The 18,629-nt window shown below is 37.0% G+C and overlaps 1 protein-coding gene across 1 annotated transcript in view; it reads left to right on the top strand.

Annotated features, from left to right (window-relative positions):
* The window catches only part of LOC104083206 (mediator of RNA polymerase II transcription subunit 13-like), a gene marked incomplete at both ends in the record, with an annotated part of 51,218 nt that extends 34,082 nt beyond the window's left edge, over positions 1–17,136 (top strand). Inside the window, 3 exons of the mRNA XM_009586615.1 lie at positions 14,816–14,961; positions 16,367–16,561; positions 16,945–17,136. Of these exons, the coding sequence (XP_009584910.1) occupies positions 14,816–14,961; positions 16,367–16,561; positions 16,945–17,136 (533 nt within the window). The remainder of the gene's footprint in view (positions 1–14,815; positions 14,962–16,366; positions 16,562–16,944) is intronic.
* Between the last annotated feature and the right edge of the window lie 1,493 nt (positions 17,137–18,629).

The raw sequence follows: 18,629 nt of genomic DNA on the forward strand, positions 1-18,629 counted from the left end.
CTCTCCTCTCCTCTCCTCTCTTCTTCTCTCTTCTTCTCTCTCTCTTCCTCCCTCTTAAGATTGTGTTGCTGGAGTTTCCTGGTTTGGGATGATGTCTAATACCTCTGTTACCCATCTGAGTAATGATTTCCTTGGCTGACAGATCCAGCTCTCCCTATCTTTGATACCAAATTATTTTCCTGTACCTCATACAGAAATGAAGTTACGGTCTTCGTAAAGGGAGATAAAGTGATACAGTGTGACTAAATTAGTTAAACTATGTACGTGTGCTTGGCAAGAGGAAATGAAATCCTCATTACAGAAGAGTAATCCTAGAAATAAGATGGTTATTACAGAACCTGAAATTTTGGGCTTTCAAATCAAGAAATGAGAGGGTAAACAAGACATTATCTTCCAGAATTAATTCAGGCCAATTTAGCATTAACTTAAAAATACAAAAGATAGAAGAGCAGGAGACTAAGGTGACAGAGAGAAAAGCCTGCAGAACTATATTGAGAGAAGAGAGGAGCAGTAGGTAGATGAGGACTAGAAACTAACAAAAATTAAAATAATTATCTGGGACCTGCAATTGTCATTTAAAAAAAAAAAAACATTCAGGATATGATTGGGAGCTGCAGCACTAGAGAACAGAGAGTGAAAATGGTTGACTGAATCATGAGTCTTTATTTTTAATACTTCATACCCCTGCTAATGTGGTTCTTTCTCTATTACTAAATGTGATTTGTGTGCCACCTGTTTCAACTGCATTCACTCTCCAGGGACATGAAATGGGAGTCAGCATGTAGAAGCTAAATTATTTGGAGAGGATTCAGTGACTGACTTAAATGTAAAGGGATTAATTGATCTCTAAACTAGTCAATTAAACTGTACTCTGAAAGTGGAAAGATCAGAAATGCATGGCAATGAATAAATGAATGCATTTTTCATGGTTTTAGTGTTTTCTACATGTTGCTTAATATTGTTTTGAATCATAAAATTTATTCCGTTAATTGTGATCATACTGCATAATGGACACATGTGAAATAATTTTGTGCAACCATCCTCCTAAAGGACAGCTGGTAGCAGGCTTACAGCACGAATTTAAATGTGTATTAGTAGCTATTTACATCTTTTGCAGTCTTTTTTACAGACAATACAGCAAAGGATAACAAATTTTCTCTGAAACCATACTGTAAAATGAATGGGGTTCAGGTCTCTTAAAAATTTGGGTCCGTTCTGTGTAAGTCATTAAACCTTGGGCTCTTTAATAGAAGTGTGAAGGACATCATATACTTAGTCCTTGGTACTTGAGTAAGTGTGCAGTACAAAGAAATGTAGAGAGAGTTAGATACTTTGCTTTGCTTTCTGGTTTTGGGGGGTTTTTGTGTGTTGTTTTGTTTTGTTTTTCAATTCAGTCAAGGTATAGTTGAGGTTTCTTTCTTTTATGGGACAAAAAAGGCATTCATTTTACAGTAGTGCTGTTCTGCCAAATTTAAGAGTTTAGCTGCAAGTCCTGGGAATATTAAAGCTCTCCATCCAGATTCATATCTCTTCATGTTCTGTAATTTAAATACTGGGTTATTATGATAGGTTTATAATCATGTAAAGGTATCAGAAGATTTGTTCTGGGGGAGAAATGAACATAAAGGGGAATCAAGTCTTCCAGCACTTGCAAATCCTGTTTCCAGTTGTCATTTTAAAATTGATCTAAAACGGTCAGAAGTTACCTAGCTTACATGTTCTAAGAGCATGGCTGCTTCTTCACTGGAGAGCTCCCAATGCTGAAGTTTACCTGCCAGAAAAACTAAAAACTGGCTGATACTGGAAAATGGGTACATGGGTTTAATACCTGATGACTTTGGATTTTTTTACGGTTGTGTGAATCTATGACATAAAACTCATGATATGTTTTTACTTCCACTTTTCCCCTGAGGTGCCCATGGTAAGCAGCTGTTTGAAAGCACAAATCAAAACTGCATTAATGGCTTTTAGATTTTGAGAATAATATTCTTTTTTCTGTGTTGAAGAAACTGAATAACTGCATTTCCCCCTGTTGATGTACTTGCTTTGTGAACGAAACTGATAAATGTAATTTCATCTTCAGTGAACTTAATGACAACAAAGTATGGGCTTATGTCCCTTCTCTCCCTCCCAGTTTGCTATATTTTTTCAAGAATATCCTTTTTGAATGGCCTTAATCTAATATAATGCTACTTTGGATAATAGCATTCAGCTTTCGTGGGGGTGAAGGGAAGAAGGGTGCATTAACCTACATTAGCAGACAGGAAAAATAAACGTGTGTTCAGAGGCCTTGCTAAGAAGAGGAATGGCATTTGCTATCCTGTGTTTGTGTTTTTATAATGTCAAAAGTATGCTATGTATTTGTGGTCTGGTATCTTAACTGTGGTGACAGAGCCTGCGTGCGTGTCTGGAGAGCATCTCTGTGACTAAGCAAAAAAGTAATTTAAATTGAGACACAGCAAATTAATTGTAGTGTCTGTTAACTTGTGAATTACTATGGATTGATATTACCATGGCAGTGCTTCTTAAATTAGTCAAAAAGGAATGAAAAAGATGACTGCTTTTTAGAAAGTTGGGTTCTATTATTATAAGAAACATTTGTCTCTTCTTTTATGAGATCTCAGTTTTCATTATTTTTGAGCCCCATTTTTAGTATTTATGTGCAATGATGTTACAATCTTTGAAGATTTTGGACAAAATAATTTTAAAGCTGCACAAAACCCCTCCCTGTATGTAAACACATGATGCAAGCAGGAGTGTTTAAGTGGCAGTGTCTTACTATCTGCTTCACTTTCTTTACTCATGCTGTTAGCAATCTGAGAATCATCTTATGTTCACGTATTATTTCCCCTTATACTTTCTACCTTCTATTTAGGGTTGTTGTAGAGCGGTTGACAGCTGGTTTTGTTCTCATATTTTTTAATTTTTTAGGTCTCTCTAGCCTTGTTTGAACAGTACTGTGGTAGTTGTTTCAACTAGGTGTTCCCACACTGAGAAAATGTTTTGTTAGTTACTGAAAAACTCAGAGCTGTGTTATTTGTACAAAGAGGGCTACACGTATTATATAAACAAATAATGTGGTATTTCAGACTTTGCAGACATCATTATACAGTGGCCCTATAAAAATACATACAGTAATGCTTATCTACTTCACAGTATTCTTTCAAGTTTTACAGGGGTATTGAGAGTAATCATTTCTAACAAATTGCTACTGAAATCAAAGCCATTTTAAGGCAAAACATATTATCAACCATCTTAAATTTTTAGCTTTCAGAGCTAATTGTGACATAACCATCAAGACAGAATTCAGGTAATTTTTGATACTTTGTTATAAAAGAAATTCTGTATTATCCCGTCTTAATAGTCTTTTCAAGAATGTGCAGTTTTGAATCTAGTAGAATACAGAGGGAAGATGTGGAGACAAACTTATTTGCAGCTTTGAGTGAACCTGTGCAACAAGGACACAGAGGAGAAAAGAATCGTCTAACACGACTATTAAGGGACTGATAATGACTTGTGGCTTTACTCCTAGAGTAGTATTAATTTATGAAAATGAAGCTCCTAATGTAAATATGGTTTGATACTCTTACCTACCTGTGTGTTAAGTATTCTTTTTGTTTATAAGCTGAACATGATTACATCACTAACTTGACTTAACATACAACTAGTGCAATCAGGGCGTAATATTGAAAACTACACTAACTTACTGTGAAAAAAGTTGTCTTATTTTCATCATCCAGACTCTACAGACTGACTTGTTCAATACATGCTAGTGCCTGTCATGTATCAAATGTCAAACCTCTCAACGTTTCCCTTGCCCTTTCCCTCTTTCTCCAGAGGGGCAGGAGGACTCTGCTTTCATGGTTAAGATGTCCGGCAGAGCGTAGATGGCACGGCTGAATAGGTGCCTGGTATTGGACATTTCAGTAGCCCACCGATTGCCAGCATGCAACAGCTGCTAATTCTAGAGCAGCAGGAGACAAATATTAGTGGAAAGGATGATCTTTTTACCCACTTTATGACTGCTGAAAGGATCTTTATGGGGGTTAAGGGGAAGCCTCCTTTTTCCAAAGCTTCAGCTATATGGGGGTCTGTGACCCACAGATAATCATTGTACAACCGTGCCAGTCAATGATTCTAATACGGCTCACTTTGTGAGACTAAGTAATTGATAGTTGTATTATCTGTGATAAAATTACCAAGGAAAGCTTAAATTTAAGGAGACCCAGGGTTTAAACTTTGCAGTACTGAGCTGTTAAGAAAAGGTCAGTTTATGCCTTAGGCTGAAAAAATGGAATAGTTGGCTGGCGAACCTCCATCACTGCTAGTCAGGTTTGTTCTCGAGTTTTACGTTATTAATATTCAAAAGGATTTTTTTCAGTCCTGGTCTCTAGAGCACAACTGCTCATGGCAGTTCTGAGGTGATTTTATGCCTGTATGGTATTTAATAAAACGCGAAGACTAACAGCACAAAAAGAGGGCTATTTTGGAGATACCACATGTAACTTAACATGTAACTTATTCATCTGCCATGAATAAGTTACGTGTCACTTTGAATATATGTGCTTATCTGGCTGCATTCCTGTTTTAAAGAGTATTAGATCTTCTATGGAAATGAATTTTCCAAAGGAGTCCATTTCAAACACTGTGTGAAAATGCAGTGATTCAGACAAGGAGAGAGAGATGTCAGAAGGGTGATAACAGCAGTGATTTTAGAAGTTTTATATGCAGTTTTTCCAGATGTTGGTATTTTGAGTATGCTAAAGCAAGGAAGATTGCATCCATTCTGACAATTTTTTAGTTAATGATAATTAATTTTGTAGTTATTACCAGCTGGTACTATTGTTTTTAGAATAACTGATAATACCAATACAGATGGGAGCAAGTTCCTTATTTTTGTTAAGGACATATATCTGAAGAAGCTCAGAACTTCCAGTGAAAAATGTGTTTTTGTTTCAGCATTAACCTGAATGTACATTTAATAACCTTCATGCTTCTTTTTTTGGTATGCTTTTCTATTTTATTGTAAAGCCTATATCCTGTATTACAATAGAAATATGGTCACAACAACTTCTGTGTTTCCTAAATAGGGCAGGATCCAGTGTCTTATCACAGTGAATTTATATTCCTAACGAATATGACAAACTTGCAGAATCATTTTTTCATTCTGACATTTTAAATAATTCAAAATAGTTGTAGTTCTAAATCAGCACTATTCTGAAGTGTAACACAAATGTAAAAAGAAAAATAGCATTCATTAGTGCCTCGAGCTATACGTTGTGGTATAGTGCTGAGTACATCACTTACCTGCTGCTAAGGGAAGAATGTTGGTTGTGATTTTATTGCAGAAGTTTTATTTCATAGATCCATGAGACCTTTTTTTTTTGTCAATTTTATCTGGTGTTGATTATATTTAGTAAAACTGGATTTTATTAGAAAATTGTAATTTAGCACTTAAAAATTTTCAGTGATCTGAATTTCTGGTAGAGGGTAACTATTTCTCTGTTTATCTAATCTTGTCTGCAGACAGTATATTTTCTAACCTGAACTGCCTTAAGTGCTCATAAGTTTTAAGTATTAGTAGGAAGATGCACATAATCTTCACCTATTTAGTAGTACTGTTTGGATTCCTGTAGTTTGATCTGCAGGTGGCATCCTGTTACAGAGATGAATCACGTCCCATTTGCAGAGCAGGCATCATGTAAAGTTGTTTTGAATGGGTTGTGCTTCTAGTCATGAAGTGTTAAGTAAAAAAACCTGCATTGCCATACTCTGATTTTAACTAGTTAATATTTATATTAGCAGATGTATTGACCAACCTTTTCGTGCCATGTGTCATAGTCCCATATTTCCGCATATATGGTACCAGGGTAAACGTTATCCTTCATCCAGACTTGAAGACTTTCAGCCTTCCTTCTTGCTCCATGTTGCCTTTGGTATTAACTGATACGAAGAGCAGGATTTGTCCCTGGATGTAGAGAAGAAAAAATACGTAGCAGTGGTCATGGCAGCCTGCTGCCTAATTTAATTATTCAGGGATGTTGTGTTATTTTGGATTATTTCTTTAGTAACCATCAACAATCTAGGAATTACTTCAGTTCATCTTAAAAATAATGAGAAGCAAATTTTAGATCAGTACAGCATATTTTGTCAAGCCACATTATATACACATATGCAGCTAGTACTAAATCAATAAATTTCCATGTTTAACATGCAACACTTATTTAATAGAGAAAAATAAGGTTTTTGTTGTGAATATTTATGGAGATTTTCACCTACTATGGGATAGTATTTCATTGAGGATCACAGGAATAAAACTGCTACTTCGGTTGTACATGGAAGAAAATCTCACAATGCCAGTACGCTGGAGGAGCTACTTAAACATTTTAAATAATCCATTAATAAAAAACAAACTAAATATTAAACGCTGCTTTAATGTATTGTAAAAATATGCTTATTTCTATAAAGGTACAGGATTCAGGGAAAGAATGAGATGGCTATTACTGTAGAACATGTTTCTCCTTGCAGAAGCCGTGTGGCAAAAGCTCGGTGATCTTCTAAATGAAAACTTCTCTCCTCCTAAGCTTGAGCACTGCCACAGTATAATTTACTTACAGGGTGTAAGCCCTGTTACATTGTTCTGTATATAGTCCAGTCCATCTTTATTAAGGTCATTAAAAAAAAACAAGCATGGAACTGTCTTAATCTAAGACATCGTAAACAGCCAGTGCAGAAGATGCAGAGCAGTTTGTACTGTGTTCATATTAAAGGTTACGTACGTTGTACGTGACCTTTCCTCCAGCAAAGACTTGAAGTAGGTCTTGTACATAGAGAGACTACAATATAATTACTCCTCAAAATCTTAGGTAATGTGATGTGCAGCAGTTTCCCCTTGACTTCTTGGAGGTGTTCATACTGCTGTTAGCCCTGTCATGCTGCAGATTGATGTATCCATTTGAAGTATAAACTCCAGTATCCCTCTAGGCTAGCAGGTCATCTTGTGCATACGTTTATACCGAGAAAAGAGTAGAAGGTTATTAGAGATGGGATCAGGGAGAAAATCTCGATAGTGAGGCATATATTAGCCTTGGCAAGAGGTTTTGTTGGTGACAACTGAGGAAGTGTTGAGATAATAAGTCTGTAACACAGAAAGTGTTTAGATAATGTTATCGAAATGCTTGCTGCATTGTGAAACTGTTATCTTAGTACTTTACTCCACCACTGGAAAACCTCTAAAGGTAATTAATATTTATACCAAGTTTCTGTGCATGCATCTCATACATTTAAAAAAAAAATCCAGCAGAATATGTATTATAATATTGGCTTATAAAATACAATCATTAAAAGACCTGGGTAGTTCTGGGAACTAATGTTCTCTTCCCCCCACTTTTTTGGGGGAGGAGGGAAGCGGGGGGAGGGAGAGAGAAAAAGAGACAACTAAAGAAAGACAAAAGGAGTAATTGCCAAAGCTATATGATTTGATCTGCAACTTGGTCTCCTGTATTCTTATTCTCTGCCATACAAAAATTTGTGACTTTGTTACTGTAACCGTTTCTGCCCAGATTGTTTTCCCTGCATAACCAGGTTTCTCCCAGTATCCATTATCCCTTGTTCATGATGAACAAGTGTGTGTCACATGAAGAAAAGGTGTTTCAAGTCCTATGACATAGTGAAATGGCTGCAACACATGGTTTCAGCTGGGTCTTCCTTGGCCTTCAAACAAGCTCCTGCTGAAGTTCAGTGCCACAACCCTCTCTCCAGCTCTAATGCACAGCATATGTTGGATGCAGCTGGGCAGCAAGTCTTCGATTACCAGTGGTTAATATATGGAGTTATAGAGCATGAAATAGGTTCTAGGTTGCTGTTTCGCATATTTGAGTATGGGCCTGCATCTGAGGCCATGGCATAGAGAAACCAACCATGTGAGTTTTGTGCCTAGTACAGAAATGTGGTCAGCTTTGTGCTGCCTACCATTTGTTGCAAGGTTGTTGTACCCAGAAAACTCTGGAATTGTCTCGTGTCTGGAAATGCTTTCCTTTCTGGTTTAGTTGTGGTTTCTGCAAAAACTGTTACTAATTATGCCACGTTCCTTGAATATATATTGCGAACTACTGAAGTTGGCCTTCTGAATAACTTACTTTGTCTTATTTCAGCTTGGGCAACATTTGAAGTCCATCTGGTAGGCAGAGAGTATGTGAGGGGTTACGTGCAAGCATGAGAAATGCCACATAAATGTTTTGCCTCTCAGACTGTAGGTACACTACTTATTAGACCAGACAGGTCATGATCTCAGGAACTGGCATGCTGTTATCCAGACTGCTTTACTGTTGCACGCTCCCTACTTGGCTTTGAGCAGTGGCAGCTAGCACTCTTCCAAAGCAATGCCCAGGAGAGGTTCTGGGGGTAGCACAGCCAAGGACCATTTCCAGTAAATCAGTGTGGACAATGCCTCCCTTTGGGGATGAAGAGGTTTTACCATATGAACGTGCTATTTCCCTTAAGGGCCAGAAAATGTGTCCTGGCCTTTTTTATTTGCTGCTATCGATGAAATGTCGGTTCCAGGTGCTCTTTCGTTCTCTTGGTATATGTGAAGAAGCTTTCTCTATTAACACAGCTGCCTGGCAGGTCCCTGTAGTTCCTAATTTGGACCATCATATGTCCTAGAGAAATGTACTGGAGATCTGGGCGCTATGAGAATGCATCACTTCTCTCATTTAAGGAGAATGCATAGGCCACTATGCATTGGAACAGAAGGTCTGACTTCTCTAAAATCAAAGCAGGAGGCCTTTCTTCTCTCTTCCCATTACATTCAGTCTGTGGTTGTTGTGGGAGCTTGTTCAAATTCAGACTTCACTGAGGGTATTTATTTCCAGATTATTTAAGAGAGGTGCTTTTCATACTGCACTATTAATTTACTCTCACCTGTTTGGGTGTTACTGACTGCAGGTGTGTCCAGGTGCTGCCACCTCCTGTCCAGACCACCACTGTGACCTGCTAATAACTGTCCTGTTGCTTCAGACTAATTTAAAGGGATTTACTTTATTATGCTCTCCCTTACTCTTATGTTCCAGATCTGTGCAGAGCGTTTTCATGCCCTCTTTTTTTATAGTCCGCATCAAACAACTGATTAGTCTCATTGGTAGGACTGTCAATTTTCCTAATGCATGTGGCTTACTGCTGCCTCTTTTCTGAGATTAGATAAAGCTATTTTGGGGTAACTGTGAGTTGAGGGCTTTCAGATCCCAACATTAATTTTGAGGGGAATTAGAACAGCAATACAATTTATTGGTCATAAAATATAATTAATTGTACACAGTCAGTGGCTTTATGGACAATTGCTGCCTGGTGGCAGGGAAAGCGAGCTCAAGCTCGTCTGTAGAGAAATAAGTATTTAAAAAATTCTCATCCTTGAAATTGTTCTAAAAACAGGACAAATACAGGATTCTCAAATTTTCACCACGTTCTTCTAAGTGACCTTTAGTGTCAGTATTGTCATCTGTTTCCCATTGCACTTTCTGGGTGCGTAAGTAGGTTGCAGTGTTTGGGACGAAACCTAGCTTAGAAACTACGCTGCACAGCAGCAAGTGTTTTTCAAAATATAAAAGCGCTTTTCAGTGAATGATTTCAAATCATTAAAATAATAATGATTAAGTTCATATCATACAACTATTTTTGGAATATCCCTCTAATAAGGAAAAAAATCTGTGATGTTCTTTTAAGTTTTTTTGTACATTCTTCTTGGTGCCCCCCCAAATCCCAAAGTAGTTGTTATTGGCATTTTATTATTATTATTTTCCTGAAGTAATTTTTTTCCACATTTGTCATCCAAAATGATGTATTTTGAAATCTGTTATGAGGTACAGTTTGACTTTGCATGCAGATGTACATTTAGTACATACATTCAAAAGTCAATTTTGAATTGTAATACCTTGGCATTTTTTTCATTGAGATTATTTGTATGGAAATAATCTCTTTAAAGTTTGAATGCAGACTAGCGCAGTTCCCATTGGGTATTTATATAAACCTACTAACAAATGGAAAAAATATGTAAATCCATCAGATGTTCTCCTTTCTCTGCCAACGTTGTGTAGTTTAAACATAGTCATGTTTTCATAATCCTCATCTGATTTTTATATATAAGTAAATTTAATGTAATGTTATTTTCTTTAAGTCATTTATAGTGACTGAGGGATTGGCATTCATAAAGATTATGGGAGGTCCTAAATATTACATTGACAAGGTATTCAGCTACATTTTTAGGCATCTCAAAGGTTATTTAAGATAATGAAGATTCCAGAGGAATCATCTGAAAGACAGTTGTTATCAGTTGCAGATGATTAGGTGCCAAACTGAAGGTTTGATTAATGTAAATACTCTTTATTTGAAGATTTTTCTGTGTTATGGGGGAAAAAAAAATACCTGCGATACTTAGGAGAAGGACATACATTTTTTTCTTTTGTTACAAAAGATTATATGACATTGCTGTTTCTTTTTTTGGGCTTTTCCTTATCAATTTCCTTGCTCGTAAAAGGTAGGGATCTAAACACCAAGAACAGATTCAAAATAAAATTAAGGGAAGTCGCACAGAATATTGGTCACTGTGTAATTGGGGAGTGATTATTTTTTTGTTTTCTTTGTATTTCTATTAATAGAAGCCTTTTATTTAAACATAAGTCTCTCTCAGTGAATATAGTGGAAATGTTCTTGAAAGCGTATGCTCAAGTGTTCTGCTGGCTCAAGACCACAGTGCTCAGCATTTTTCAGCCCTCGGCCTTAACGCAGCTATAGTTGGAAATAACATATATTCTATATATGTTCTATATATTCTATTTGGGAAGATAACATCCTAACTGAGGCAGCCATCAGTCACCTGTAAAGGAATGAAAGGTTTCTGAAAAGGTACCTGTAAAAAAGAGACAACAATTCTTGTGTAGTGTGACAAGAGTACCGTTACAGACTTGCATTCTTTTAAAATGTTTCCAATTTTTATAAAATAGGATGAAAAGAATAGGTCTTACTTAAGTTTGTGTTGAAATTTTCTGATGGAAGACTGCTGCAGCTACCAGTGTCTCTGGTGGCACTGTTTGCATGCCTGAAAAAAAACACGGAAAGGAAGAAATTAAAAACCTCAAACCCTAAATGGTAGGTAGCTGAATTAATCCATCTGAAGTATATTTCATACTAAGTTCATGGGTACACGGCTAAGCATTTTCACTTTATACTGCACGCAAGGCATAAATAATTTTAAATGCCCCCAACTATTTTTTTTTAATGCGTTCGATGCTTCAGTCTGATTCAGGTTTATGATTTGGAACTTCTACTAGGGAATACATGGCATGTTGTACTCCCCTGAGAAGGGTGAGGAATGTCTGGTGGCTTGCTCAGGATGGTCACCTTGCTTTCACACTTTCACCTAAAGAGTCTTTGTCCCTTCTTCCTTTCCTCTGGGTAGCAGTATAGGCTCAAAACCGTGATTCTGAAGCTAGTTTTGTTCCTTGTGTAATTCATTAATACGTGCAAAGTAAATGTATAATGCAGCTGTTCAAAATTGGTAGTATTTTTATTATTGTACTTGTTCTGAACAGGTGTAAATTGACAGCTCAAGGTATTCCAACAGACTTTGTAGAGTAGGGGAAATAGTTTGGAAGCCATTTCACATGCCTCTCTGTTGGTTTCTCATATTTTGAATGTCAGGGAGATAAGAAAGAGTACAGAAATGAGTAAGTTTAAAAACCTGGAGAGATAGTAGAGTGGATTCTCAAAAGCCTGTCAGCTTCGGTTTTTTAACTAGGTTGAAATAAATTTAAATAAAATAAAAAAAATCAGTCTGAACATGGTGCTGAATGTTTTTAGAAACTCTAGTCTGATCTGCATTTTGTGTTTAGCTTTTTTATGGTGCCTTTGTTAGCACAAAGAGTAGTAGGTCTGTTAAGAAAACTGGATGTTGATAAAACACTGTTGGAAGACTCTAGTGAGGACCTGAACAATTTACGTATTTTAGAGCTTTGGTTTGAAGTATGTAGGTCTTGATGTACACTGTAGAGCTATAGCTAAATCGTTATTAAAAGTAAAGCCTCAGTGCGGTCTGCTTCTGAAGGCTCACTGTTTTTAGCTTGGTAAGTTTTCTTCTACTTGAATTTTATTTGGAGCGAGAGTGATTTCTGCAGCTTGGTATTTAAGGAATTGTGTGAAATGTACTAAAGACAGGAATGTCAGGAGGCTGGGATGTACAGGCCTGAGTGGAATACATCACAGAGGGCGCTGACGCTGTTTTCTTGAAATAAAATTCGTATTTGTTACTAAAGTAAACATTTTGCTCGGAATCTGCCAGAAGCTTATTAGGAATGTAGGAAGTCCTCAGGCCTTGATCTTTATTATTTTTGGTCTTGAAAGCTGAGCAATGACTCTGGCATCAGAGGGAGCAGAAGATTTATGCAACTGGTTCTTCTCCTGCAAAGCACCGTAAGGCCTAGGGAGGGGAGCAGGAAAGAAAGCTGAATGCTGGACGTGCGCAGGCCGGCTGGAGGCTTGCTTGCTCGGCAGAGGATGCTTGGTACCATAAGGAGTTGTTAGTTGTGGTCTGAAGAAAAGGAATACTTGAGTGAATGAGATCTGTTGGTTCTCTTTCTATCGCCGAGCATGATTTACTTTGGATCCAGTGCTAGAAAGGGTCCTTTCACTAATGAAGTATTTATTGCTGGTCATGAGTAGTAATAGTCATTACTATTATTCTTTAATCTGTCATGTTTGTAGGAAAGTAAAATGGGCTAATACTGTATTTGTATCTCTTTTTTCCTGTAATTAGTTGTACACACTTTTAGTCCGAGGCTATTTAATTTTTTGAACTTAATGATTAATTTTGGTGTTAGCTGATTCGCAGTTGAAAAAGTTACTGGCACGCATTCCCTTCCCTGCAAAAACAAATGAATCTTTTGTCTTTTAAACTCTGATTTTGTCTATTTCTTTCTATTTCTATTTTTGTCACAACTTACGGGTAGTTGTGAATGTTGCATAAGATTGCACGTGATTTGTTCATGCAAGACCACTTTGCAAGAGACTTGAAAGAGTCCCTGTGTGGTCCCAGAAGGCTATTTTTGTCTTCAGTTCAATAGAAGACAAGTAAGACTTTTCACAGTCAAACACTGTAGGAAGCTTGCAGAATGAGGAGGATTTCTGTGTAATGTCCTAAAGACAGAAGTTGAAAATGACTACTTTACAGATAGCTTTGCTCTCTGCTTTAGAAAGGCTGACCTGCTGCATGCTGAACTCTTTGCAAAGATTGTCTCTGCTTGATCTTAGACCAGATTTCTCATCTTTTTTTATTTATTAAGACCTTTATTATAATAAGGGCTATCATCCTATGTAAGGAAACTAATGGGTTTTGATTAAATAATTGGGCTTTGCTTTTATTTTTGTATTTCTTGTATGTGCAGAAATCCGTTGTTCAATTTTTTTACATGAATTGGTTTTTTTTTCCTTCTTGGGGTAAGATAGCTGGATAGAAATAGCGGGAATTTATGACCTATTTTGTGCCATGTCCTGTTTCCTCCATCCCCCCCCATGTAAATTAATGATCGATTTACTTCTGCAACACTGATGATAGTGAAATTTCTTTCCCTTGTGAAAATGGAAATCTAATGAAACCTTTTATTTCATGGAATTAAATGATTGCTACAAAATACTACTGAATACAGGATGATAGCACCAAGGAAGTTTAGTTGTTATCTGTCATTTAAGTAACCTTCTCTCTCCAGATTTTTCTCAGCTGACCATTTTCTTCAGGATTTTTGTGGTAGTATTTGAGGCTCACAGAAGAGTAACTTGTAGTACAGGATGAAAAGTTGTTCTACATGATGTGTAGGATCATTCAGAGATTTAGGGAGATTAAAACAGCTTCCTATTTTAGACCATCAGTGCCTTTGTTTAAAAGTAGCTGACAGTAGTAGAGCAGTTGGTTGACTTAAATATTAAAGTGAAATTGCTATAGTTGCCTGTGTTATTTCTTTTTGGTGAAGGTAGTTAAGAGCTGTCTTTAAAATACTGGTTACATTATGGCTGGCCCAGTGCCAAAGCCAACAGCTATAAAGCTATGTGCAGCTATTGTATTGGACAGAAAAATTACTGCATAATTACCACTTCAGCTCTGTAAATTTTTTGTTGATTAAAATGATGATAAAAAGCATGAAATGTGTTTTGTTTTCTTTTTCTTGTGGCTTTGTGGCAAGGAATATTTAAGCAAATAGTTAGCTATGATGGGAGGCCATTCTACGGGTAGAATAAAGTGGGAACATTTTAAATACCATTCATTTCAAATTAAGTTTAATCGTCAGTGGCAAATCCATGGTTCATCTTAGACCATTTTCAACTTTTTGTAATATTCATGTGCTTTTATTTTCTTTAATGGAGGTTCTCTTGAGATGTTAAACAAACATCTTTCCTGTTCCTTTTTTATTCCTTTTCAGCTAGAACCCATTGCAGAGTGAATTTTGAAAAATTCCTTTTTCTTTCTGAAGACCCTTATTTTTACTACTTGAATCCTGGTTAAAATCCCATTTGTTTGTGATGATCTTATTAATTGAAACAAGTAGGAAAACAACTCCTTGAGATGGGTGCCAACATTGTCAGATAGCTGTCTAGTGACAGGTCATTCTGTCATATATGGTTATTCATCAGTCAATGAACCTGTACTCAGTAGCAACAAGTGACAAAACAGAAGAATATAGGTTTGGCCTCTAAGGCTATGGAATCACTACCTCCTATGAGTTCATTAACATGCTAATAAATCTGTTTCTCGTTTGTCTTCCCCCTCTTCCAGCGAACATTTGTCGTGTGCCTTCACATTCTTTCTTCATGGGGAAAGCAATGTGTGCACAAGTGTGGAGATTGCTCAACACCAGCCAATCTACCTGATCAACGAAGAGCATATCCATATGGCCCAGTCCTCACCGTCACCGTTCCAAGGTAAGTGAGCTGGATTTGGAACTTTGTGTGCTTAACCTCACTTCTCTGTGGCAGGGACTTCGCTCCTGGTGATGTTATCTTCAGAGATGAATAAAGTAAGATTAAGTAACTCTCCAAATGGGTTAAATTTCTATTCAGGGAGTTGTGGACATAAGGGAAGGTGTTGCTAGGACTTCAGCACTATAGCTGGCCATAAATGGTATGGGAATTTTCCAGAGCTTTCTATTCATTAACATTGTTTTTAAAGGTACATGCATATAGTAAATAAAACAAAGAAATTAATCATTTTTGTTTGAAAAGACTTGTTGTTTAAGAAAGTGAGTGCACTGATTCAATTTTCTTACATGGTATCTAGGTCAGTGGACTCAAATCTGTAACTTCAATGCTACGTGAATACAAATACTAAGCTTACCTAATTCACGAGTACTTTTCATTCCTCGATTGTCAACTATTTTGTTCTGATTTGGTTTTTTTTTTAAAAAAAAAGGGGGGGGGGAAATGTATCAGAAACAACGAAAAACTTGAAGTATCTGTCACTATTTATTTGCCGGTGTGAGAAATTAGGGTTTTACAGAATTAAGTTAGTGGCTTATTAAATTCATGATGCAATTCTGGTGCAATGCATCAAAAAAATTTAAGAGTATTTGAGTCATTGAGCAATATGGTCTTTACTACAGTCTGAAATTATAACTCCAAGGCAATTAAAGCAAGAACTCTTTATAAAATTAAACATACAGTAAAGAAACACCCAGAGACTTATAAAATGAGCATTTATAGAGACATTAATTTATAGAAGTTTTATTGAAAAACATTTTATTTGTAAATGTAAAGTTTTGACAGAGGCTCAGACACTTAAATCATAGAAGGTTTTATTTCAGTGAGCTAAATTCATTACTCTCAAATCAAATATGACTAAAAGCAAAATTGAGTCTGAATGGAAATACCTGTTGTTGAGCAACTAGATTTCCTTATTTGTCATGACTGTAGTCGTCTTCATATGTTGTTATCTCTATACTTTTTAATGCTGAGAAGTCTCTAGTACCATATGTTCCTGTTAAAAACCCTATTGTTGAATATCTATCCTCTATTACTTCCATGTATGGTCATCCCTTTGCCATAGCGAGTGCTGTTTCAGTACACTTAGATTAGTTCATTGTGGAAATGATTAAATTAAACTGGAAAAAGGTCCATTTTTAGCTCATAAGGATGGCTGTACAGGAAGCTAGTGCAGCGTAGTGTAGCTTTAAATTCACACCCTTACCTGATTTTGCAGTAGCTTTCCCCTGAAGACAGAACCTTAAATCAGCATGCGAATGGAACAGTGACTCAAGCTAGAGAGGCAGAGACTGGCTGATGCATAGTTGAAATATTCATGCTGTAGGGACTGTTGTTTCTTACTTTGCAGTTTTGGTGAGTCCTTATGGTTTAAATGGTACACTCACGGGCCAGTCATACAAGATGTCAGACCCAGCAACTCGTAAATTGATGGAGGAATGGCAGTATTTTTACCCTATGGTGCTGAAGAAAAAAGAAGGCATGAAAGAGGAAGAAGAGTTGGGATATGACAACGATTTCCCTGTGGCAGTTGAAGTCATTGTTGGTAAGTTTCAGTATTCTGCCTGAAGGATTATGTTCCTCCATGTGATTTTAAAAAAAAAAAACTAATTAATCAGAAACAGCCATTATAATTTTCCTATCTTCTCTTGTAGCTCTCTTGACACTCGAACATCTGACTAGTTATCTTGCCTCAAGCTTCTGTACTCCCCGTATCCCACATGCTATTATTCACAGTATCAAGCTACTTGTTTCAGCTCTGTACTGGTTACAGAGCATTAGATGTACACTAGTATGTGAAATTCCTTAGCTCTTTATATTTCGGATAATAAGTTTTGTCTAATTGACATTGAAAACAAGTTGAAGTAGCTAGGGCTGCTGAAGATTATCAGGTATATTTAAGACTTTTGTTTTTCCATTTCTTTGTAGGTGGTGTAAGGATGGTGTATCCTTCAGCCTTTGTTCTCATCTCCCAGAGTGACATCCCCATGTCACAAAACGCTGCCAATACTGGAGGCCATATAAATGTGGGACAGCAGGGGCTTGGAAGCGTGAAAGATCCTGCTAGTACCTGTGGGATGCCACTCACTCCACCCACTTCTCCAGAGCAGGCTGTTATGGGTAAGAAATAACCTTAGGAAGCTGGAGTCAGGCTTTCATTTTTGCATAGCTCATGATAAGTGAGGATAAGTATGCGAACAGTAGCAGATTAAAGACAGGCAATAGACTGAAAGTTAGGAGAGGACTTTCTCTGTAGATCTGTGGAAAATGAAAGCCAATGCTTTAAACGCCCCTGAAGAGGACACATCTTTAAACAAAACTTTGTGAATTCGGTTAAGCTCCATTTTCTATAACTGCATTATCTTTGTGCAGTAGTGCAAATACCTGACAGACTAGATTCTGGCAGTGTTTTAGACAGATTTTGCCAGTGTTTGTGAAGTGTTGGTTTTCTTCTGTTGGGGGGGAGGATTCATTGTCGTGCAAGAGTACAGCGAACATTCAAGAGTATGTAGGTTTCTTTGTAAAGAGCTAGAAATACAGCACTTAACTAAGCATTCCTGTTGGTGTAATAAAAATTTGCAAATGCTAGCTACTCTTTTTGCCCAACACAGTTGGGTTTTAATTAAGGGCCATTCAAAAGAAATGCGTAAGTCTCTAGAACCGGTAAGAAGGAGCTGGGCTTCCCAAATGAGGTCTGACGTAAGCTTGCATCATATGCAGATGGCAAACGGAGTGCTGCGTAATATTTGCAAGTGCATTACGTCTGGATAGAGTATGCGCCTTTCAAGTATTTGCATCCATAGAAGCCATCCAAATACTTGGTATGTGGGGTACCAGATCCTTAGTGTCTTGCTTCGTTGAAATGAATATGTATATCCTGTTGCTCCTCAGAAATGAAAATAAATTATCTATAACCTGTGATCATCTGGAATATAGACAAGACCTTAAGGTTAGTTGCTGTCAGCGTGGTTACGCTGTAACAAATTCAGGACTGCAATTTCAAATGAGAACTAAGGAACAGAGGAGTCAAATGTCTGTTTGAGTGCAAACTTCTAAGATAATAAAGAAAAAAAAAAAAGAAAAAAAAAGAAGAAATATCTGATATAGAAAAAAGAAATGCAGTGATTCCCCCCCACCCCCAAAATGTTTTGAAGGCATGTTTACAACTAGTTTTTTTTTTTCTGTGGAGATTGTCTTCTGAACTTGCCCTTTACAGACTTGCCAGTTACTAACAGAATTACAAGATAGTTGAGGTTGGAAGGGACCTCCGGAGATTGTCTTATCCAACCCTTCTGCTCAAAGCAGGGTCAGGTAGAGCAGGTTGCTCAGGACATTGTCCAGTCAGGTTTTGAATATCTCCAAGGACAGAGACTCCACAACCTCTCTGGGCAACTTGTTCCAATGGCTGACCACCTTCACAGTAAAAAGTTCTTTCTTACGTTTAGATGGAATTTACTGTATTTCAATTTATGCCCATCACCTCTTATCCTTTCACTGGATACTACTGGTTATATCCTCTCTATTCTCCCTGTCAAGTATTTGTATACATTGATAAGATTCCTCCCCCAGCTTTCTCAGCGTCTCCTTGTAACCTTTATTAATATATAATATAT

The sequence above is a fragment of the Fulmarus glacialis genome, unplaced genomic scaffold (assembly GCF_000690835.1).
Source record: "Fulmarus glacialis isolate BGI_N327 unplaced genomic scaffold, ASM69083v1 scaffold22461, whole genome shotgun sequence".
NCBI lineage: Eukaryota > Metazoa > Chordata > Aves > Procellariiformes > Procellariidae > Fulmarus > Fulmarus glacialis.